The sequence below is a fragment of the Paroedura picta genome, chromosome 15, assembly GCF_049243985.1.
Source record: "Paroedura picta isolate Pp20150507F chromosome 15, Ppicta_v3.0, whole genome shotgun sequence".
NCBI classification, from domain to species: Eukaryota; Metazoa; Chordata; class Lepidosauria; order Squamata; family Gekkonidae; genus Paroedura; species Paroedura picta.
The window spans coordinates 4,358,732-4,382,177 of record NC_135383.1 but is presented as its reverse complement, the minus strand read 5'-3'; the positions used below and the strand labels follow the sequence as shown (position 1 = coordinate 4,382,177).

The 23,446-nt window shown below is 50.3% G+C and overlaps 2 protein-coding genes across 5 annotated transcripts in view; both read left to right on the top strand.

The window, feature by feature from the left end:
- The window catches only part of SSU72 (SSU72 homolog, RNA polymerase II CTD phosphatase), a 36,313-nt gene extending 34,807 nt beyond the window's left edge, over positions 1-1,506 (top strand). For both annotated transcript variants that reach the window (XM_077311367.1, XM_077311368.1), the window contains exon 5: positions 767-1,506. In XM_077311367.1, the coding sequence (XP_077167482.1) occupies positions 767-868 (102 nt within the window). In that variant the 3' untranslated portion in view covers positions 869-1,506. The remainder of the gene's footprint in view (positions 1-766) is intronic.
- A 2,549-nt stretch (positions 1,507-4,055) lies between these two features.
- Positions 4,056-21,970, top strand: TMEM240 (transmembrane protein 240). Of its 3 annotated transcripts, none has more exons than XM_077311852.1 (4): positions 4,056-4,234; positions 6,157-6,263; positions 18,091-18,299; positions 18,813-21,970. In XM_077311852.1, the coding sequence occupies exons 2-4, from the start codon at positions 6,172-6,174 to the stop codon at positions 18,959-18,961; spliced, it is 450 nt and encodes a 149-aa protein (XP_077167967.1). In that variant the 5' UTR covers positions 4,056-4,234; positions 6,157-6,171; the 3' UTR covers positions 18,962-21,970. The 3 variants fall into 3 exon arrangements, with proteins under 3 accessions (XP_077167967.1, XP_077167969.1, XP_077167966.1); XM_077311854.1 differs by lacking the exon at positions 4,056-4,234 and adding an exon at positions 4,818-5,088; XM_077311851.1 differs by lacking the exon at positions 4,056-4,234 and adding an exon at positions 4,818-5,849.
- The last annotated feature ends 1,476 nt before the right edge of the window (positions 21,971-23,446 follow it).

The window sequence follows — 23,446 nt, the reverse complement described above, 5'->3', positions numbered from 1 at the left end:
AGTTTTGCTGTGGCCTGGCTCGGCCTCACAAGCCTGCTGTTGCTTGGAGGTCTCACGTCCAGATACGAGCCAGCACTGAGATCTGATGAGATTAAGCCTGCCCAGGGCTTTGCAGGTAGAAATATATTCAGTACATCATGGAGATCTCACATCCGGCCAGTACTCCAAGAACTCGGCTGGCTCCCAGTTGAATTCCGGATTAAGTTTAAGGTTTCGGTAATCACCTTTAAGGCCATACGCGGTCTGGGCCCGGTGTATCTGAGAGACTGCCTCCCTGCCTATACCCCCATTCTGCTACTTCCAACTGGCTGCGGATCCCTGGCCCTAAAGAGGCACGTTGGACCTCAACAAGGGCCAGGGCCTTTTCAGTCCTGGCCCCCACCTGGTGGAACGAGCTCCCCAAAGAGATCAGGGCCCGGCCGGAACTTCCATCATTCCGCAGGGCCTGCAAAAAAGAGCTCTTCCACCAGGCATTTACTTGAGGCCGACTGACCCATAATATCTACAGGTCCCCCCCCCCCCAGACAGAGAGGTCGAACCTACCAAGGGAGTGTCAAAGTTATTGTTGTCGAAATACTGTTCTAGTTCTAGTCGGTATGTTATTGTTATATTGTTATATTGATACTGATACTGCTCCATGTAAATGTTCCAAAATGTTTTCTGTAAACTGCCCAGAGCCGTAGGGAAGGGCGGTATAAAAATCTAAATAAACACTAAATACAATAAATCGGTCTAACACCCCCCCCCCCTTATGTTTTGCTTTCAGATACAGCACACGGAAGACATGGAAAACGAAATAGACGAGTTGCTACAGGAATTCGAAGAGAAAAGCGGGCGGACTTTTCTGCACACGGTTTGCTTCTATTGAGCGCACGCCCGTCTCCTCCTCTAGGCCTTAGACCCGCAGACAAAAGAAGCACGTGGTCCCAATCGGATGGACTTTTTGCCCTGTTCCTTGGAGAGTGACTTTACAACTTCCTCTTTTTCCCCCCCCTCATTGTTGTTGTTTAAATTTTTGTTTCCCCTTCCTTCCTTGGCGGTTTCGTTTTTTATTTTTATTTTTTGCTTTTTAACTTTTATTTGGGGTGTTTCGACGTTGAAACACAAGAGGAACTGCGTGTATCAAAACAAAAAAAGACATGATTATAAACATAAACGCTGCTTTATTTAAGAGAGTTTTTAAAAAATCAAGATTTTTTTTTAAAAAAACCCTCTCCCCCCCCCTTAGTCTCTCCTCCTACTTTAACAATTCTAAGTAGGGTTATAATTCTAAAAGTAATATTTCCAGAATGGTAATTGTTTGTATTTTCCAGCTAAAGAAAGCTTTTATTTTTGTTGTCTTGGAGGTTTATTTTGTGAAGGGGGGAGGAGGAATAGTTTTTTTTTTAATTTTTATTTTAATGGAATGGACTTGAGTACCTGGGATGTACAAAGTATGACTGGGATAAATGCCTGTATATTATTAAGAATGCAATTGGAAGTCTCCAATAAATCCAAACAGCTCCAGTTCTGCCCTGTTGTTTTTTAGGGTCCCCCTCCCCCAGCTGGGTTTAGTCGGAGGTTACGGGTTGTGAAAGCCCTAAGAGGATCTAAAAACGTTATGTGGGCCTGATTCTGATAGAATATCCAAATGGCTGCAAACACCCTCCCACCAGGCTGTTTCAATACTTGAGCTGGGAGAACAGGATTGCATTTGCAGCAGTGGCCAAAACCACCTCTGAATGACTCCTGCTTTGACCCGGTTGGCCCGGGCTAGTCTGATCTTGCCAAATCTCCAAAGCCAAGCAGGGTCGGCCTTGGTTAGGACTTCAGTGGAAGCCCACCAAGGAAGTGCCGGGGCCAGCAAGGGCAAACTACGTCCAATGTCTCTTGCCTTGAAAACTTACAGAATGGCTGTAAGTTGGATGCGACTTGGCAGCAGAATCTTCAGACAACACCAAAATGGCGGCATCCTTGAGGCTATCTCCCTGTCTGGTTTGGTCCTGCTTTGTCCGGTAGAAGACATGTCCATCCGTGGAAACAGTTTCTCCCAATTCTCCCCTCCCGCGACCCCCTAGTCCCCCCCCATCCTTCTACGGGTCCTTTGTCTACTGGGAGTGCTCTTTCAGGGCGCATGGGCAGTCAGAGGGCTGGCTTGCTGGAATGCTCCTCAGCTCCTGCTGTGGGTGATCCAAGCCAACACGCTACATCTGTTAGTAAAGTGGGGGACGTCATATTGGCCAAACGAGCCCCCACACACCCTGGGATGCCGAAAAATGCATATTTTGTCTCGACCACCAAAACCCCCAAAGTGCTCCTCAAAATGCCCTGGGCTTGAAGCCTCACAAGACATCTGAAGCGTTTTTGCAAAAACCAACCTCTGTACTCTTGCTTTTGAGCGAGTTTCCCTTGATCCTTATCCTATACGCCTGAAGAATCTCATATTTCTCTTCCTGGGTCTTCGTAGCCAGTTGCCATGGGGATAAAGGGTTACAGTGACTTTGTGAAAGTCTTTGGAAGACTAGTTCCTTATCGAGACGACGAGGCGGTTTGGAGGCAGCTGTGTCCCCTGCTAAACTTTTGACATGCTGGGATAGATGCACAGATGTCGTCTCCAGAACACGAACCGGAATGCTTCTATTGTTCTTTGCAGGTGGGGAGAAGAGAAGGTGGTAAGCAAGCAATTAGTTGTTGAACGATGTGGTAAATATGACCCAAAATCCATCATCAGAGCTGCAGTGGTTATAACATTATGGTCCGTCCCCATGGCAACGGGATACATGGCTTTGCAAAGATGCTATATATATTTTGGCTGCAGCAGCAAGGCGGATGGAGCTGAAAGCTGGGGTGGAGCCCAGAGGCGGCTGGGTGGAGACTAGTAAGGCAGAGGTGGAGCCTTGGGGCATATGGATAAGGGGCTACTGGAGAGCATCCAGAGGGTCACGGGAATTTGCCCCACGCATGGAGCTTGATGGTTGGGGACGGAAGGACGCATCACAGAGACGTTAACTCTTTTCCCCTGCAGAACTCAAGAAGGAGAATGAAACTGTGAATCATCAGGTAATTTCCCTGGCTAATAGTTCTTTCAGGGAGTGAAGCATCCAGTGAAGCTAATAGGCAGGACAGAAGGAAATGCCACCACATCACCGAGGGTGATGTGAAATTTGCCGCCAGAGAATTTAGCCGCCCCACCGAGCTCACGAGCTGCCTGTTGAGGGGAGAGGAAAGGAAGGCGATTGGAAGCCGCTTGGGGACTTCTTCAGGTGGTAAAAAGCGGGGTATAAGAACAAACCCTTCTTCTATATTATCCACCAGATACAAGCGGCGTGTCGAGGTCACAAGATGGGCTACACAAGCGTTTGGGAGACGAAATGCCAAGGCTCTTGCGAAACCAAGGGGTGATCAGGGGATGCCAGAAGAAGCAAAATTTGCACTGGGGGCTTCTCCCCACTGCCGTGCTAATTTTGGAGGGGGAAGACCCCTCCCACCCCTGCCTTGCGAGGTCTCAGGGCCTTCTTGCTGTCTCGGGAACCATGAATGAACCCCGAAGGAAGACTGACTCCTTGCAGTCCCAGACGCTACCAGCAGAGAGCGGGCGAGAGCGCAATCCCTTTCTGCGCGTCTTTGGCCAACGTAAACCTTAAGATGCCCTATTTGGCGCGGGGGTCTGGGGGAGGGGGCGACTTAGGGGGTCTTCTTAAGGATCGCGGATTTCTCCTGTCAAATCGCAAGAACTAAGATCTCTCCATGGGGGTGTTCGTGGCCTCCCCACACCCACACCCACCCTCCCACCATCTTTGCACCTGAACGCCCACCTTTCCCATTTGTTCTCCTAAAAGTTTTTTTATGGGGTGGGAGGAAGACAGAAGCCGGCAGGGCGAAGGGGCCGTGCACGGTTGCCCCCGATCGGACTCCCTTGTCTTCTACAGCTTGGTGGGGGGGGGGGTGAGGCTGGCTGGCTGGCTGGGAGGCTGCGAGTCTGGCGGTGGGTTGGGGTGGCGGGGACATCCGCCTAGGCTCCCGGAGCCCCGTTCGGAAAGCAGGCAGGAGCGAGAGGAGAACGAGGCACCCAGTCGGGCAAGGCTTTCTCCTTCGCTCTCTCTCTTTCTTTCTTTTTTTTTGGGGGGGGGGGGTTTGCAGAGGCAGAAAAGGAGGGAGGTCGGTAAACAGAGGGGGAAGCCTCTGCAGAGGGCCCCCCACCCCACCCCACCCCCAGCCACCACCGCTTAAGATGGAGCAGCGTCACCTCCACTAGGTAAAAATGCATTTTTGTTCCTGGCTCGCCCTCCCTGCAACGGGGGAAGGGGCGGGGGGCGCTTCTTGTCAATTGCGCGCCGGGAAAGCGACCAGCCCCGCACCGCCGCCTCTTCCCGTGCCCTGCGAAGGGGAGGCTCCTCGGAGAAGGGGTGGGGTGGGGGGTGGGGGTGGGGGGGGAGTCAGCCCTCCTGTCCCGCCGCTGAAATTCCCGGGGCGGGGCGGGGCGGGGCGGGGCTGGATGGGGGGGTTGGGGGGGGCGACGGCTGTGCGTTGGGGGCTGGCTTGTGTGATGCGGGGGGGGGAGAGAGAAAGGGGAAGCATGTTTGTTTTTTTGGGGGGGGATCCTGGAAAATCTGACCCCCCCTCCTCCCTTCCTCTTATGCTTCCCTTCCCTTATGCATTTCTTCCCCTTTGCTGCCCCGGTGCAGCTGCATTGGGGCTGGCTGCCTGGTGCGGCAGAGATTTGCAACCTTCAATGTCACCAAATGAATGAAAGCAAGGCAGGGGGTGGGGGTGGGGGTGGGGGTGGGGGTAGCAGCTCGCCTAAAATCCATCTTCGGGTCACGTTTTTTTTTTTTGGAGGGGGTTGGGGGGTTGTGCCTTACTCTCTTATCACACACACACACACAGAGACACACACACACAGCAGCAGCAGCAGCAGCAGGAGGAGGCAGCCGAAGAGGCTGGCGGAGCTGCCTCTTTCTCTCCTTCCCTCCGGCGATGGATTTCTGCCCCCTCCCTCCCTAAGCCAACGAAGCAGGCGAGGCGAAGCTCTCGGTTTAAAGGACTCTCCAACATGACGCCCGCGGGAGCCCTGCCCGCCTTCCGCCTGCAAGCTTTGCTCCCCCTTTGGTGAGCCCGGCTGGGGAAAGCAGGGGGGAAGAGGAGAGCGGCAGGAGGGGGGGAGACCCCCCCATTTTAACCCCCCCCCCGAAAGGATGGCTCGGGAACCGGGCTGGCCAAGAGAAGCGGCCAGAGCATCCAAGAAGGGGGCCCTCGCCTGAATCCCCTCCATTTCTTGGTCCTGTCTCCTATGTGCTTTTTCCCCCCTTTGGGCTTTTTCCCCCTCCTTCCTTCTTCTAACCCCCAATCTGGACCGGATCCGTCCCTTTCCGTCGGTTTGGTGCAGCCCCGGCGATGTGGTCGGCCTCTCCGTTTCGGGGGGTTCAGCGGCGGAGCCTTGGACTTGCCTGCGGGAGAACCAGGACAGCCGTTCCTGGCGGGGTCTGAATAATCCAGGAAAAAGGAAAAAGGACAGAGAGAGAGAGGCGGGCAGAGAGCAATAAAAACAGAACTGCAACCCCCCCCCCAAAAAAAGGAACCGCTTGGGGGGGACCCCCCTGGGAGCGTGTGTGCTTGTGCAGGCTTGAAAAGTGGGGGGGCCTACGTCCTTCCCCTCCTCCGGACTGCAGCTTGACTGGAAAGCCTTGTATGTGACCATCTCTGACCTCTGCAGAAAGTCTTGGCACCCGTTCCTCTCCTTTTTCATTTTGGGCAAGGGCCCGGGGGGTGGGCTGGGGGGGAGTGACGCCGCGGCAGTTGTCCATTTCCAGCGGATGTCCATGAATGCGAACACCATGATATTTATGATCCTGGGGGCTTCTATCGTTATGGTAAGAATGTGTTTCTTGGCTCCGGATTGCCTGCCTTGTCCTTCCTGGCTCTCCTTCCCCCTCCCCCAACACTCCCCTCCCTTCCCCATCTTTCATCTCCGGTCCTCCAGCCAAACGGTGCTTCGCATGCATGTCTGTTCTGTGACCTGCTTCGGTGTGCATCTGTGCATTGGCGTGCGCTTGTGTCCTGTCGCTCTCTTTCTGGCAAGGGGAATTGCCCTTCCTTTTCTTTGGCCGTGGAAATGCCAAGGAAGGGTTTGATTCCACCGTCCCTCGCTCTGACCCGCTGCCTTCTGGCCTCTTCCAGGCGATCGCGTGCTTGATGGACATGAACGCTCTCCTTGACCGCTTCCACAATTACATCTTACCGCATTTGAGAGGCGAAGACCGGGTTTGCCACTGTAACTGTGGAAGGTAGGTGTCTCTCCTGGCCGCTGGGCCCCACACCATCCCGTATCCCTGGTATGGGGAGAGGAGGGGCGGGATTGTGGTTCCCCCTCGTCGATTTGGCACGTTCAGCAGGAGGGTGGCACGGGGGACCGTAGATTCTTGAGGATGTCTGGCAAGGGTGCCATCTGCCCATCCGAAACAGGATGGAATGTTTGGACAACCCCTTACATACCTTATTTTGGAATCCTCACAACGTCCTTTGAAGGTAGGCCTAGTCTTACCCCTGTATGGCAAGGAGAGAGAGAGAGTGAATTCCCTTAAAGCCACCAAGAGGCGTTCCAGATCTGAAGTTGAGCCACTGTGCTGACTCACCTCCTGGCCTTTTACGTACCCCGCCTTCCTTCAATGAGCAGCTAGCTTATGGGTGTAGTGGAGGGCCACTTGCTTGAATGCCTTTTAAAAGGGGATGGGTTTGACCAATGCCTGCAGAAGGATAGCTGCTACCCTGGATGGTTCAATAGATCCTCCATATCCAGGGGCAGTCCACTTCTGAGTACCAGATTGTGGGGAAAGCCTACAATCTTTCCAGTGTTTTGCTTGGGAAATTGCCGGATGGCTGCTTGGAAAGAGAAGGTTGGTCCAATCCAGCACCCAACACCTGGCCTTGGGCCTGCTTTATTTATAATTTTTCTATTGCATACACCTTGAAGGAAAGACGAACTTACCTTGGGGGGGGGGGGGTTTGGTTCTCCAGCCATACTTAGCGCTACGTTCTGTGACCCCTCGATAGCTGTGCATTTGGACATCTGGGAGGGAGGCCATTCTCTGACAACCTTATACCACCAGCCAAAAACATTGGCTCCGTGAAGGCAGGTCTCTCCCTTTTTTGGGCTCGTGTTCGGTTATCCGCTCAGGGTCCAAAATTTCCTTGGCTCTGGAGCGACCTGGAATCGCTGCGTGTGTCTCTTTCCGGATGCTGAGTTTGGAACGGCCAAGTTACTCCTACGTTTGCGTTTGCTCAGGAGGGGCCTTCCGGTTGAGATCTGGATTGAGCCCTCGTGAGTGGATTGCCCTCGGATCGGGGCAGACCACTTCTCGGGCCACCTGGAGGGTTCCCCCCAGGGACATGGGTGTTTGGCTCGCTGGAGGGACCATGCTTTGGCTGGAGTTACTTGAGGCCACGGTGGGGAGTCCTGATAATGAAAGTTCAGAGGGTGACCCATTTCCCCGATAGTGCAGCCTCCCCAAGGGAAGCCCCGTTTCTCATACTGTGCTGTAATTCCTTGGGAAAATGGATGGCTTTGGAGGCCTGGTGTTTTCACCTGCGAGTTTGTGGGGGTGAATGGAGTCGTTACCTTTCGGGTGGGGGGGGATCCGGGTTCAAATCTGATCTCTTTTCTCTTTGGGGGGAATGATGGGACAGAAAAGAACCTGGTGGGGGAATGTTTGGGCTCTGTGGCTTGCTGGTGATGTCCCTGTTTTGCATGTCAAAAGTTCCAGTTTCCAGCGCCGTTATTTCCTGTACTAGGATTGTGGGTACCGAATACTGGACATGATTTTTCCTGGTCTGAATCTGCTGTTATTGAACAAGATGGACCTCTGGTTTCGTGCTGAAGGCAGGCAGTTCTGTAGCTTCATAGGAGAAAGGCCCAGACTAGAAAACGGGACAGTTGCTCCCCGGCATCTCTGCTTGCAGGGGCTCATGGGAATTGTAGTCCATGGACATCTGGAGGAACACAGGTTGACTACCCCTGCTTTAGACTGTCCCAGACAATCTGGACCAATGGTCTAGCTCAGAGGTAGCCAAACTGCGGCCCTCCAGATGTCCAGCAAATGCTGGCAGGGGCTCATGGGAATTGTAGTCCACGGACATCTGGAGGGCCGCAGTTTGACTACCCCTGGTCTAGCTCAACTGAAGGCTGTGAAACCTGCCTGGAAGCGGCCCCTTGGCGTGGTCAATAGCTCAGAAAAGGAATTTCACGACTGTCCTTGATTAACCATAAATCTCTGGTATTGGACCATATTCATATTACAGCGTTCTCCTTAAATGCCCATTGGTGAGCAGTGCCAGCTGGCTAGGGGTGACCCTTTCCGGCTCCTGAGGCATCCAAAAAGGCATGCTCGTTGGCAGATTTTTTAATATATATATATATATATATATAAAAACAAGAAGTCTCTCTCTTGCGTCCTCTCGCCAAGTCTTGGGTGGGGCGATGAATGCAGGGAGAGCCCCACGGCTGGGAAGGCCATGAAGGTCACCTCGTCCAATGGCAGAAGAATGATCATTCCCGCACGCACCCAAACAGTCCCGATATCGAAGAGGAGGGAGAGGAGAAGGGGCAACATCTGGCCGTCCAGAAGGGCCACAAGCAGAAGGGAAGGGTGAAGGCATGCCAGGTTGACGGGAGAATCCATGTGGATTGCGCCTGTATCTCACTCCATCTGAATCCCTCCCCTGGCTTCTGTTGATACATTATGGTCTTTATCCCATCTTTCTTCAAAGGACCTCTCCCTCCTCATTTTATGTTAGGCTGCCCCTTAGTTACCCTTAGTGCCGCATGGCTAAGTGGGGATTTGAACTCAGCTCTCCTCAGCTGTAGTCTGATGGTGTCAACTGCACAGACAATCTCCGGGCTCCCAGGTCAGTTCACTACTGAGACTCTGCCGCCCACAGAAATGCGCCATATAGCATTTTAATGGTCAAATGAGGTTTTGACTCTACCCAGGAAAGATTTTCCTATTAGCATTGCATCCGTAGCATTGGCAGGGAATTTTTGCACGTGCTTTCGTTCATTATCTGCCATCCTTCCCTGTGCCACTGGGGTCACTTTTCCCCGGATGTTTAAACTCAGTAATTGCTGTTGTGCTATAGCATTACAACGATCTATGACTCCAGTCTACGAGTTCCTCTGAATCCCTTCCTTTCGTTAAGGAAATAGATCATGGCAATAGTTTGTTATACTGTTATAGTGCTATAGCAATCTAGCTGTTACTGTGTTTGTTTTTGTAAGCCAGAAAAAGTCACCAGTATTGAAGGGGGGAAATGGCAGATAGGGGAGATGGGGCAAGCCCATGAGTAAGATCTTTAAAAATCTCCTTTTTGCAGGGAATGGTAGGTAGTGTCAATGGGGTTTGGCTAACTGTCTCTTATCCAGGAACTGATTGGTAAAAAGAAATGAAACAACTACTCCCCGCAAGCAGAAAGCAAGATGCACTATTTTGCCCTTTGGGCAACTTGAGCATTTCCTAATGGAATTGAAAACAAGAGACAAAACGAAAGACACGGGGGAGGGGAGCAACAAAAAACAAAAAGCCTAGAGAATTTCCCAACCTGTTAAGAGGTTCACAGGCTACAGGAGAATGGTAAGATTTTAAAAGGCCTCTAGCGGAGCTGCATCTGAGCGTTCCTCGTTTTGGTTTGTCATGTTGTCACTGGGGGTGTTTTCATTTCACACACTTCTGCTGCTGGCATTTCCAATTCATTTCTTCCGTTGACGGTCCGTAGATGCCGGTTACCCTCTCTGAGCGCTAGAATAGCATTGCAGTTGTGTGAATTTGACCAGGGTGTTTGTGTGTGTGTGGTAGAATTGGCAGGAGGGCACCGGTGTGAAAATTCGCACCGGTGCAATTTGTGCAGGGTGAAAACGACAAGGAGTCAGGGTTTTTAAGTCTCTGAACAGAACAAAACCAGTGTCAGTTCCATAGAATCATAGAGTTGGAAGGGACCTCTGGGTCATCTAGTCCAACCCCCTGCACTATGAAGGACACTCACATCCCTATTGCTCATCCACTGTCACCTGCCACCCCCTTGAACCTTCCCAGAATCAGCCTCTCCGTCAGATGGCGATCCACTTCATTAAAAAGACAATGACTGCATTTTAGTAAGTTTAGGAACCCAATCTGTCTGATTGTCTTCTGCTGCATCTCTCTGGGTGGTGCTACTACCTTCAGGTGTGTGGTATAGTCCTTCCGAGTGTCAAACTAGTTTCTGGGAGACCCTGAGTTCAAATCCCTCCTCATACCTTGGAAATTTTCTGGGCCAGTCACACACACTTTTAGGTTTATCTACCTCACAGGACTGTTGTAAGGATAAAATAGAGGGCATGAGAATGTTGTGAGCCGCTTTGGGTCCTTACTGATGAGAATGATATTAAACAGTAGTAGTTGAAGGACTTTTTGGGTGGTGTCAAGATTATGCATATAAGTGAGGCTAAACACAGAACCTCCAGGGACAATGATCTACTGCAGCAAGGTAACAGTTCTCACTTTTCGTTTCAAAAAGAAAGTCTCTAGACATTTTCATTCCAGAGTTATAAAGGGAACCATGCAGTATGCACATTTCCCCTTATAACTCTGCAAGGAAACAGGCTTACTTTTTCAAAACGAACGCTGGGAAACGGCACATTGTAGCAGCAGATCAAAGCGATGGGTAAGTTACAGATTTTAAGAAGCCCTATGCTAAAGGAAGGAAATTCTGACTGTGGGAGCTAAGGAAAGCATAAGATAAACTGCTGTGTGGATCTCTAATGGTACTATCATGAATGGCTGTGTGTTCATAGCAGCAACAAGAGCTACAAAGGGACTTGTCTCTGTGTGTATGCAGTCACGGTCTATTTCTGTCTCAAACAAAACGGAGTCATGAGTCATGTGAGTCCTGACTCACACCTGCAGGGAAGTGAGGTGGTAGAGGATAAAATGTGGTGCTAGAACGGATGGTACCACTTTGCATGGATACGGAAAAGCCCATTCTGGAATGTGAAGTTGTTGTTTAAGGCGTGAGGGTGTAAATATGTGTAGGTTCGAGAGTAACAATGCTTGGGCCTGTGGAGCAGGTGGCTGCATGGAACGGAGTCTTTTTGGTGGTGGCTCCGAGGATATACAATTTCCTTCCTAGAGAGTTCTGGTCCGCCCAGGACAGTTTGTTCCTTAGAAGGATGGCAAAATCATATGTTATTCAGAGGGCACTGGAGGAAAGCCAACCTGTTAGCTTAAATGATAGTGTTTGTTTCTGGAGACCTGGGCCTAGTCTGCACACAATAGATAATGCACTTTCAATGCACTTTAGAAGTAGATTTTCCTGTTCTGCACAGGAAAATCCAGCTGCCAAAGCACATTGAAAGTGCATTATCCTATGTCTTTGAATCTCCACTGGTGGCAGCTCTTCAGGGTCTCACACCGAGGTCTTTCACATGACCTGTTACTTTTTAACTGGAAAAGCTGGGGATTGAACTGGGACCATCTGCCAGCCGAGAAAATGCTCTGCCACTGAGCCAGAACCCTTCCCTGATAAAAGTGCGCAGAGAAAGGTAGGCTAAAAATTTCATCACGATCTCTTCTGAACCAGTTTTATTCCGCAGCATTCTCACTTTCCGAAAATAAAGATCCTGATATATTCTCACTCTTTTCGTGGGGGAGAGGAGATTGCTTTAAAAGGGAAGTCCTGCTGCTAATTAATCTGTTCCCCCGAGGTGACCTCCTTTTACCACCAAAGCTTTCTAAAACGGAGGCTCTCGTTTTCAAAATGTTCTCCATTTTCTTCCCCGGGACTTTCTTGGACTAGCTGCTGCTTGCTGCTAGCTACGGCCAAGTGTGTTTCTTCCTCCTCCTCCTTTTCTTTTAGTGACACCGTCGCTAGCCGCGGTTGGGGAAAACACAGCCCTGAGCCAATTTTCACGTCCCTCAAACCGGAATCGTAAATGAATTTCTTCGAAAGAGCTAATCCACTGCTCTTGTAGGGCTGCCAGCTCCAAGTTGGGGAGTACCTGGAGATATGGGGGGAGGCTTGGGGAGGGATGTCCAGGGCCATTGACCCCGCCCTGCCAAGCTGCCATTTTCTCCCGGGCGAACGGAGCTTGATTGTCTAGAGATGAGTTGTAATAGCAGGAGGGTGGCCATGCTGGTGGCATCCCCTTTCTTTGTGTCCCATGGCTCAGGGCAGGGGTAATCAAACTGCGGCCCTCCAGATGTCCATGGACTACAATTCCCAGGGAATTGTAGTCCATGGACATCTGGAGGGCCGCAGTATGACTACCCCTGGCTTAGGGATATCCTGGCTTCCTTCACTTTTGTTGGTGTGGAATTCTGACCTGCGTCAGGGTTTAATCCTGTTTTTAATTCTACCGGCTCGGTGTCATGTTTAAAGAGCGGTGGCCTCTAATCTGGAGAACTGGGTTTCGTTCCCCGCTCCTCCTCAGTGTGCTGCCAGCCAGGAGACTTTGGACCAGTTCTCTCAGAGCTCTCTCCGTCTCCCCTAGCTCACAGGGTGTCTGTTGTGGGGGGAGGAAGAGAAGGCGACGGTGAGCCGCTTTGAGACTCCTTTGTGTAGTTAAGGGGGCGAGGGGAAACCTTCTTCTTTAGTGTGATGTAGGGGTTGGAGTATCCAATCGGGAAAGCTACGTTCGAATATCTGTCTGGCTGTGGACAGATGAACAGCTCATGGGAATTGTAGTCCATGAACACCTGGAGAGCCACCATCTGGCCACCCCCGGCCTAGAGTTTATCTGTCCGCTGCTTATAACCTATATGTTTTAAATTGGGCTGCATTCAGAAAAACAGAATAAAAAATCCCTCTCAATAAATAAATAAGGCGTCATGGGGTGGCAGGTTACAGTAGATGAGCGATTGGGATGCGAGTGTCCTGCATAGTGCAGGGGGTTGGACTAGATGACCCATGAGGTCCCTTCCAGCTCTACTATCCTATGATCCTATGTGATACCCGGTCTGCTGTTTCCCACGCTATTTTATTTGGATCGGTCGATAACCTGATTGGGCAATTGTTGAAAAGTGCATTCCACAGAAACAAACTTTGAAAGCAGCTAAAATTGAGATCTTTGGGGGGCATGAGCATACGAGAATCCACACTCCCTTTGTCAGATACTAGGGACCTTGGACCCCCGCTTTCTGGGGGGCAGAGGTCCTCCCTTCTGATCAGGATTTTGCTATGGATAGAGTGGGATTCTCCCCCCCCCCAAGTATGCCGAGAACGCAGAGCCCCCTCCCTAATTCTCGAGGGGTGGGGAGAGAGAATCAAGCCACTCGCTAAGAACTGGAGAAGACCGTCGCAAGGGCTTGACAAGCCAGTGAATCAGAGCTCTTTGATACCAAGAAAAAGTGGAGCGGCTTGTCCAGTTCCATTTCTGCGTCCCCCCGGCCAAGTCTATCGAGCTTTCCCAGCTAATGAATTCCAGGCTGTTTTTGCCTTTCCCATCTCGCTGTGTCAGCTTGCGTTATTTTCACTTGGGTGTCAAGAGAGACCAAAGGACCCGTTCTCCTTTCCTCCGTGCCGGATCAATGTGTTTAAATAAGAACTGCTCGCTGGGCACTGCTCCCGAGGAACCCACTGATGTGATGTGATCTGCCGGATTCCGTCAGGATCGGCGCTACCGTGTTCCCCCGGCCTGCAGCAGGGCTCGTTGGCCGTGAGCGACCAAGATCAGCCTCTTCCCTTCCCCAAACCCCACCCTCTCCGAGCCTCACCCGTAATCTCCAGCTGTTTCCCAATCCAGAGCCGGCAACCCTAACTGCAGAGGCCAATGAGTTCTTGTTTCTCTCCTGCTGTGGCCATCTTTCCTACCCAATTGGCTCTTGTTTGCCACCTCTTGTCTCCCCTACCTCCCTGTGGCTAGGAAGGCACTGAGTGCGATTTGGCCCCCTGGATCCCAGAAGTCTCAGTCAGGTGCCAAAGAGTCACCCCTTCCACTGCTTCAAATTGACAGGAGAAAAGTGTTTCGGGACTGTTTCCTTCCTCTCGATTTCCTGCTTCACATCACAAATATTCGTCCTGCGAATATTCAGCGCAGGCCTGCTTGTTACTTTGGGGCTGGCTTTATCGGCCACGGTGATAAGGCCATATATGGTGATGTTGACCTGACCCCCCCCCCCACAGTGGCCAATAAGGGGCCCTGGATGGGCGTGTCTTCTCCTTGCTCTTTTAAAGTAGACCCGTTGTTCAGCCTGATTGTGGCTGAGGATTCAGAGTTCATTTATTCGATGGATCGATCGGTTTATATTCCGCCCCTCTTGGGCCTGCCGTCTCAGAGCGGTGAATAGCAATTAATCGTGACGCAAAATCAATTGACATTAAAATCAATCAATGCGTTTTAGAAACTCTGCAAAGACCCTTATCGGTACGGGGGATTGTTGCCGAGATTCGTGAGGGTGTTGACCATTTCTGATGTTACTAGGAGGGGGAGGGAGAGGGGACGGGGTGGAAGGTGGTCTACCTCGGCCTTTCTCAACTTTTTTACTCTTGAGAAGCCCCTGAAACATTCCTCAGGCTTCAAGAAACCCCAGAAGTGGCGCGATCGTGCCAAATATGGTTGGGAAGCAGAGCTGCAGACACGCCCACCCGGAGCCCCTCCCCTTCCCACCCCCTCCAGGCCCATCATTGGCCATTCTTTTGGAAGGGGGGGGACAGGTCAACATGACCATATACGGTTATATCGCCTAATAAATGTTTAACAAATCTAAAAATATATATTTAAAACATTCACTCCCACCCATTCGGGAAACCCTTCCAGAGCCGTCAAGAAACGCTAGGGTTTCGCGAAAACCCTGGTTGAGAGAGCCTGGTCTGACTTCTTGGTTGGCTTTCATTACTGGCCTGGTAGATGAGGTCCATCTTGCAAGCCCTGGAGATCTTGAGTCTTGAGGACTAGAATCTTGCTTTGGAAAGACATGCTCTGAAGCGGAACCCCGTGGGTCAGTGCAGAACGTCAGTGATCCCAAACGTTGAGGCATCTGCTTTGCTCCAGAGCTTCAAAAGAGTCCAATTTGGAAAGTTCTCCCCCCCACCCACCCACAGTGAGAGACGAGGGATGACGAAGGCAAGGCAGGTGATGCTGGAGAGAGCCCGTGAATTACAGAGCCGCTAATGGGTTCTTGTAATAGCCGCATAACATGCCGGCGCATGAACAGCCTCGTGGGGTCTTTTCCAATGACCTTGTCGGCTACCTTGTGCGTGGCTGGTGCCTGGACCGTCTTCACGCGTCGGCTGGCTGCTGCAATCGGCAGCGATCAACTTAGGGGAATTATCTCGTCGATCGGCTCGTCGTGAGCGCCAAGGAAACGGTGACGGCCTTTTAATTGGCCTCATCTTTGCCGGTTGCTGAACGACAGGATTTCTCCTTTCCTCCTGGGATTAACTGTGATTGGTAGGATTTGGAGGGCAAGCTCTGGCTCTCCCTGTGCCTTAGGGTGGCCAGCTTTGGGTTAGGAAATTTCTGGAGCTGTGAGCCAGAGTTTAGGGTGGGGAAGATGCTGAGCAGAGGTGTGATGCCATAGCCCAAAGCTGGTATTATTGCCAGAGCGACTGATCTCTTGAGGTGATGTCACTTCCAGGGAATTGCCAAAAGCAATGGTGGTTGCTCCGGGAATTGCCAGGAACTTTATGGAGAGAGGCATTGTTGGCAGAGTTTAAATATGCAAAGCAGCTGAGCACTTCACGGATGCCTTAGGTTGATCATGCCTCAAACAAGTGGTTGGACTGGATGGTCTGGATGACCCCTTCCAATTCTAGGATTCTGTGATTCGACACTATGTTGGCTCTCAGTTAATTCAGGGAGATCTACAGGCCCCACCTGGAGGATGGTAACCCAACATCCTCTCCTGCAGTGCTCCCCCCCCAAGAAAAGCCTCAGTCTGCTCTTTTGACTCCCCACTGGCCTCCTTTCAGGCGCTTGAAGCCTGGGCCATGTCCTTTTGAGTGTCCTTTCGGCAGCATCAGGACTAGAAACTTGCTTTTAAACAGGAGAACAGGAGGACAGGCATCTCAGGAGACCACACTGCGTCCCCCTGACCTGGTCCAGGGTTTCCTGTGAGATGGCAGCAGAGGCCCAACTCTGCCGATCCGATTCCTACAATTCACAGCGGTTTGCAGCCTCCGAGCCACTCGGCCTTTGAGCGCCATCTGGTTGTGTGTCAATATTTGGAAGCCCTCTCCGGGGGCCGCGACGGGACTCTTTGCGCATCTATTCCACGGCGCTTCTGGGAGATCCCTCCGGAGCATTGGAAGCCAGAAGGCCTCTGTGTACAGAGGGCCGACGTCTCCAGCACTGCGCTGGTGGAAACAGGAACGATGGCGCATTCGAAAGACACCCCTTTGACACCCCCCCCCAACTGCTGGCAAGTTGAATTCATCTGCAGTCATCTGCCCTGCGTCGGCTTCTGGAGCAATGTGCAGTCCGGGATAAACTCCCTCTTAAAACACACACACACACACAATGCTATTTGAAACCTGAACATCAATCTAGTTTGGTTGATTATACAAGAGCCGCAACTTGGAACACATCTAATGTTTCTAGACTAATGAGTATTTGGGGGCTGTTGGGAGTGTGTGAGGAAGCCCTGTTTTCTCAGCCTGCTTGCTCTGAACTTCCACAGAGGGGGACGGATTCTGGGGGTGCGCATACATGCGCAGGGATCGAAATCAGAGGCGGCCCCTTTCGGCATCTGTGCAGGAAAAGGAACTTTTCCCCTAGCAGGGATGCTCCAGAAGCAGCTCAGCCGGGGAGAACGGGAGCAGATGTGTCGGTCCTGTGAGCGGCGTTTGCTCGGGAGCGGAGCCTCTAGCTGCATCTTCTTGCACGCTGCAGTAACCCAAGTTCCTTCTGCAGTGGCCTGATGCGGGCTGTTGCGATGCCGGCAGGCATGTGGTTGACGCTGGCTGGCCTGCTCAGAAGCCGATTGGCTGCCAGGGCTGCTGTGGCAGCCCATGCCAACGCGGGCCCAGCCCCCTGAGCGAGCAGAGCGAGAGGCAGCCGGGAGGGTGCGTGTGCAAGCGTGAAGGAAGGAGGAGGAGAAGGAGCGAGGGACCCCCTGGAGCTGTGTGGAATGATGCTCAGGGTGTGCGCATTGGAGGTAGTGTGCTCCAGCTGTCCCACGAGGGGTTATTTTGAGTGGCGTGTTTTGCTCGGATGACTTTGATGGAAGGGTATAATGTAAAAGACACATAAAAAAAAAGAGAATGAGTGAGATTGGGAAGAAAAAGAATGCTTCTGATTTTATGATGAATATATATATATCAACTTATCAGAAACTCTATGATTATATACAAGAAAAGAAGTCCCTCTTTTTTCTATAAACTCATATGCCCCTCCCCTGTCAATCATCCCAATTCCATCCAAATGTTGCTTCTTTTTGTGTTTTATGCCGGTTTCATTTCTCATTGACAGAAGAATGATTCTTTGCTTTCCAATTGACCTGTTTGGTAACTAAAAGTCCAGGACTTAATGGCTGTTACTGCGGGGGACGTATCGATACCGTCTCTCCTTTTCTGCCAATATGAATTTATTGTGTAGGTTAAAATTTTTATTTTACATTTTGCATAAACCCTGATTGATACACTTTTTTAAAATGTTGCTTGCCAAACTGAAGGTAAGCTGATTTTTGGCCATTTGTGCGACTGAAAAGATAAGGCTCAAAAGTTAAAAAATATAATTCATGGGGATATCCGTATTATAATTTCACTCTGCCATGGAAACTTGAGCCAATCACAGACTCTCAGCTTAATCTACCGAAGGGAAGGACATTAGCAGCTTTGAGTCCCAGCTGGGGCGAAAGGTTGTCTGTCTGTCTGTCTATCATCGATATAGATAATAAATAAATGTTGAAAGATGCATCCATTTCATGACTCCCCCCACACAGAATGGAGCCAGGAAACAGAATGGTGTGAAAGTAAGGATCACCGTTTCAATTTTACAAAAAGAAAGGGACAAAACGAGGCACTCACAGTTCAGAAGCCAGGAGTCAGGATTTCGAAAGAGCCCCTCCTCCCTACCCGATCAGCCATCCTCGCCTCCCCCATCGCTGATACTCTCCTCCTTTCTTGTCTCCCTCCCCCACCTCCCAACAGACACCACGTCCACTATGTCATCCCGTACGATGGAGACCAATCCGTGGTGGATTCCTCGGAGAACTACTTTGTGACTGACAATGTAACCAAGCAGGAAATTGACCTGATGCTGGGACTTTTGCTGGGCTTCTGTATAAGCTGGTTCCTGGTGTGGATGGACGGGGTCCTCCATTACGCCGTGCGAGCCTGGAGAACAAGTCGACGGTATGGTAAGTGGCCCGTAGCCCGGAAGGGCTTGAAACGTGGGTTGATTTGGCCAGGGGAGGCTGGGTGTGAAGAAGGTGGAGAGTGCGGGCAGAGTTTAAATATGCAAGAGAGCTAAGTGCCTGCTGCTGAAAGGGGGCAAAGAATCTGATTGAGAGGAGAAACAAACTTCTGTTTCCACACGGGGAACTTCACTGTTTTAGCTCCTACGCGGGAGCACAAATCAGTGGCGGATGTGGTGCACCATGAGGGAGAACGAAGAGGTAGGGTAACCTACCCTGGCTTACACTCCAGCCTGCAGCCCAATGAGGAGCCTCTGGTGCAGAAATGGTCATATACTTAAAAAAGAAACGAAACATGGGAATTTAGGGAAACTGGGCAGGCATATTGCTATAAGATTATAGTGCTTTCACGGAATGTCAATTGGGGTTGTTTTTTTTTTAAAGCCATGCTGAGGTCTCTCTTTCTCTCTCTCCTTAACCCCCACCCCACCCCCATTTCCCCTCTTCTCTTTCCAGACAATTCATGGTCGTGGATCCCGAAATTTTGTAACTTCAAGGAATTCAGAAAACGTCATCACAGGCAGTACGACGAGCCGACTGGGAACATGGTACATATCAAACAGAAGCTGTACCATAATGGGCATCCTAGTCCGAGACACCTCTGAAAAATCCGAGACTAATGAAGGGCGGTAGAACTTGTCTTGTCTACGAGGAGCACCTGTACGCCCGTTCCTCCATGGATGACCGCTAAGGACTTCCTTTTACTCACCCAGACAGTGTGTCTCCTCGACACACAGAGAATGCACAATTTACCCTTGTCCCGGATGCAAGGCCCTCAAGACGTTGCACTGTGGTTACCATTTTCTTGGTGGACTTGTGTATATATGTAAAAACCAACAAAGCAGATAAATCAAACAGAAAGAGAATTTGCATTGTATTTCCAATCCCATCTTCTGCAAACGGCAGTGTATCTTTTTTCTCTCCCCTCGGTTCGTTTTTGTTTGGAAATCTGTCGTTGTTCTGGGTTGTCCTAGGTGAGTTCAGCCAGAAGTGGTGATGTTTAGCGTTTTGAGAACTTTGGATCTATTTTCTGGTTGTCTCCGACTTCCCCTCCCCCCAGTCTTTCCCAGTGTTAGGGTGTCTCGTCCCAACGCAGATTTGGTTTTGAATTTCATTCCGTCCGGTAGCTACAATGTCTGTCCGTCCCACTTCAATTGCTTTTCGAGACTGGATTGGTAGCTTTTTTGTTTTTGGTTCTTCCCATTTCCGTTTCTGAAACTAATGGGATGCGTAATTCTCCCTTGCCTGAATATTCTCTCGCAAAGACCAACCGATACTGTTTCGCCACGTGAAATTTAGCAACCCGCAGGTTGGATGAAGTAAGGCAGTCTTGCTTGGGCATCACATTGGTGTTACTACTTTGGCTTTGGTGGAAATGCCGCCAGGTTGGTTTCTGTGTCTCTTTGATTCTGTGAATGCTCCGGAGTCTGTGTCCACCCATCACCTGTTCCCTGTCTTGAGAATTATTATCCTCTTTATCTATGTTGCATTGCTAAAGCGTTAGTGACAAAGTCTTGAAAACCAAAAGACATTTTGTGATAACTTACTCCTCGCCCGTAGAACGTATACAGGAGTCTCCGGTGACCCGATTGCTGATTCACCAAACCATCTTGTACCTGGTGAAAAGTGCCAAAGATTTGATTTCTTGGGCGGGTTGACTGGTCTTAGCAAGGGTCCAACATTTCAGATAACGGTGCTTCTGCAGCCAACCCACGCTTAGGAAGTTTCTCTAGACCGTGGTGAGCTGTGATCTTGGTGTGCTCCAATACACGTTAAAATCAGGAGGGCCCAACTTGACCAGACCAACGGTGCATCTGGTCCAGCATACTGTCTCCGTAGTGCTCTTGGAGGGGCCGTAAACAGCCCACTGAGGCCAGTTGTTGCTCCTCCGAAACTGGTGTTCAGAAGTACTCAGTTTCTGAACATGGAGATTCCGTTCAGCCATTGAATCGAAGAGCCATCTTCTGTGACTAGACCTGGTTTTTAAAAGCCATCAAAGCTTGTGGCCATCCACGACGTTCTTGAGGCAGCGAGTTTCCATAGGTTGGTTACGTGTTGGGCTTTGTGCCACTCAAGATCATCGTTCATCAAGGGCTGAGAAACAACATGGTGGGCCTGCACAGACAGTGAAGGGTTAGATCCTCCCAAGTGCTGGAACATTTACGAGACCCTCCTCCCTTCTAACACTTACCCCCAAAAAGTTAACTCTGCAGCCGGTTCGCCATGTTCAAAACTCCATTCCGTGAATCGCCCCGGATGTTGTTGTACAATGGGGTAATTCTGTCCCTCCCACCCTAATGCTGTTGGATATATATCAGCTCACAAATTCCTCTAAATAACGCATTATTTTAAGACGAGTGATTTAAAATGCACGTTTTCAAGTCCAGTTGTGAGCTGTACTGGCCCTTTAAAGTCGACGGAGGAGACCCCGCTCCCTTCTTCTTAAAGGGATACAGTACATTGCTACTAGTAGAATTTCAGGCTCCTGAATTTCAGGCTCTGTATCTTTAAGAGCACAGCACTCGGTCAGAGTAACAGGTGTAGAGTCTTCCCTCACTGCCCTTGTGGAACAAGATAAGCTATACCTATTGAATTTCTGCTTGCCAGGTTGCTATTAAGGGCACTGTGCTCTCCTTCGAGTTGAGAATGGACAATCTCTAGCCTACGTTTTTACACCCAATGTCTTTCTCCCCCACCCCAACATTGATTTAAGTAATTTGTATTTTTTTAAAAACAAAGAATTATATCCTGCCTATTTTATATAAACTCTAGATGGCTTACAATTAAACTAAAAATAATCAAGTGGAATTGCATGCATGCATTAGGGCCTATTAATACATGTGCTGATAAGGAACAACCTAGCCAAACAATTTTGGGGTAAGTCAAGTCAGGGTTGCTACACTCATTGGAATGGGGCAGTTTAGAGAGGATGGCCTTGATCCGATGAGGAGCAAAGCACAAAGAGGGTGGAGCCTGTTGGACCGAGAGGGTGGAGCCTGGTGAGGTGTTTGTGTGTCACAGGGGTGGAGTCTAGTAAAAGATTGGTGGAACAACAGGGTGGACCCTGGTGAGGTAATGTGGGTGGGGCCTGGTGAGACATAGGCAGTTCAGGAGGGGACAGAGCCCCCCCTGCACAAAACATTAAGGTGAATTAAAAAATAATGCCTGCCATCAAACTCAAGGAGAAAATACCAAATGAACAGACAATCCTACCTGATGCTGGCATAACTCTGTGCTGGATCATGGCCGTAGGATCCGTGCAATCTTGTGCACATTTACACAGAAGGAAGGCCCGTTCTTCTTAATGGGACTTCCTTTTGAGTGACCAAGTGCCGACAGGGTTCTCTTGGGGGTAAGCCAACCAAATGTCCCAAAATTCTAGGGACACGCCACTGATGTCCCAAGTCATCTTGGAAGCCGGTCAAAATTGTCCCTCGTTCCTCTCCTGCCCCCCCTTTTAATTTAACAAATGGAGTTTGAATAGGAAGGCCCCCAAACTCGTTCTGCGTCCTCCCCCCAAAAAAAGAAATTTGGACAGACCCTCCTTCTGAAACTACTGTCTGTGATTATTGTTTGATTGCAATGTCTATGTGATTAAAACGGAAAAACAACTACCCTGCAAGGAAATCTTATTGCCAAAATGAACTCCACCTAATGTATGGATGGTTTGATCCACCGCCCCTCCTCCCTGTTTTTTTGTTGCCTTCTCTGTCATAAGATCGTTGCGTGTCTGCGTGTGTGCGGAAATGATTAGATGAAACCACCTCCATTTTGTCTCTGTATGTCGCATGTATATATAGATATATACAGATATATTTTCACAGCTTACTTTTTCACGTTTGTGTTTGTGTGCCGTTGCCATTCAAGGGGCTTGCGATGAGGTCCTCAAACCGTGAATTTTAGCAGGTCTACCCTGAAGTAGGCAGGTGTTGCTGTTTTGTTTGTTTGTGTGTGTGGTCAAATCCATTCTAATTTCTCAGGATGTGTGTGTGTGTGCATTTTAAGACATTTTGTGAAATGTTTGGGGATCTTTTGAGAGCCAGACTGGCGTAGCTAGCAGTTAAAGAGCACTGGCCTCTGAACTGGAGAACTGGGCTTGAGCGCCTTGCTCCTCCACGTGCAGCCAGCTGAATGACCTTGAGCTAGTCACAGTTCACTAGGAGCAGTTCTCACAGATCGGTTCTCTCCGAGCTCTCTCAGCCTCACCTAGCGCAATGGGTGTCTGTCGCAGGGAAGAGGAAGGGTAGGTGATTTTACCACTCCTTTGGGTGGTAAAAAGAGACCAAAAAAAAGGCTCTTCTTCAAAATTTCACATGCTGCAGGGGCTCATGGGAATTGTAGTCCATGGACATCTGGAGAGCCACAGTTTGGCCACCCCTGACCTAGAAAATTGGGTGGGGTGGGCACAATTGGGAACAAGTTGCTGCCAATGAGAAGGTGCTAAGAGTCACGGGGATTTCCTCATCAAATCTTCTGATGCTCAGATGTTCATCCAGAAGTAAAGTTTGTGGGAGGAGGTGGTGCTCGGGGGAACTCTATTTTGAAGGCAGAGAGCTCAAGCCTTTCCTAAAGGACCTCTCTAACATCTCCCCCCCCCCCATGGTCCCTTCGGATTCTACGGTTCTGAAAGTCTCTCTCTTGCTCATCTATATACTCATGATGGTTCAATTCCTTGCAAACCAGCCACGCAACAGATTAAGCGCTGGGCTCCCGATGTCCGTCTTCCTCTCGAAGTGCGTGCCCGGCATATTCCCATCAAGGATCGGTTCTCGATTTGAAATGGGCACGGTTTCAAGCGGGTTTTTGCATTCGCGGCCATTCTGCGCGGCAGCTGGCCGGATTGCTGCTCTTGGCGCCTTGTCACAATTTTAGGGTGACCAAGGGCAGTTCACGCATCACTGGATGCGGCTCCATTTCGAGTGGTGTATGTTGCTTTTGAGCATGAACCCTCGATGTCCTTTCTGTCGGGGCCGTGCACACCAGACGGAAATGTTCACGGTCCAGCTAGGACCGGTCCTGAACGTGTTTGAGAATTCTGTTCATGATATGGTTTCTAGTTCACTCGAACAGAGGCGTGCTGGACAATTGCT

Bases quoted from the DNA above. Each gene is read 5' to 3' on its own strand.
- TMEM240 (XM_077311851.1), top strand. From the start codon at position 5,793: ATGTCCATGAATGCGAACACCATGATATTTATGATCCTGGGGGCTTCT. The intron at 5,850-6,156 runs GTAAGAATGTGT...GGCCTCTTCCAG, and splicing joins TGGGGGCTTCTATCGTTATG to GCGATCGCGTGCTTGATGGA. The intron at 6,264-18,090 runs GTAGGTGTCTCT...ACCTCCCAACAG, and splicing joins TGCCACTGTAACTGTGGAAG to ACACCACGTCCACTATGTCA.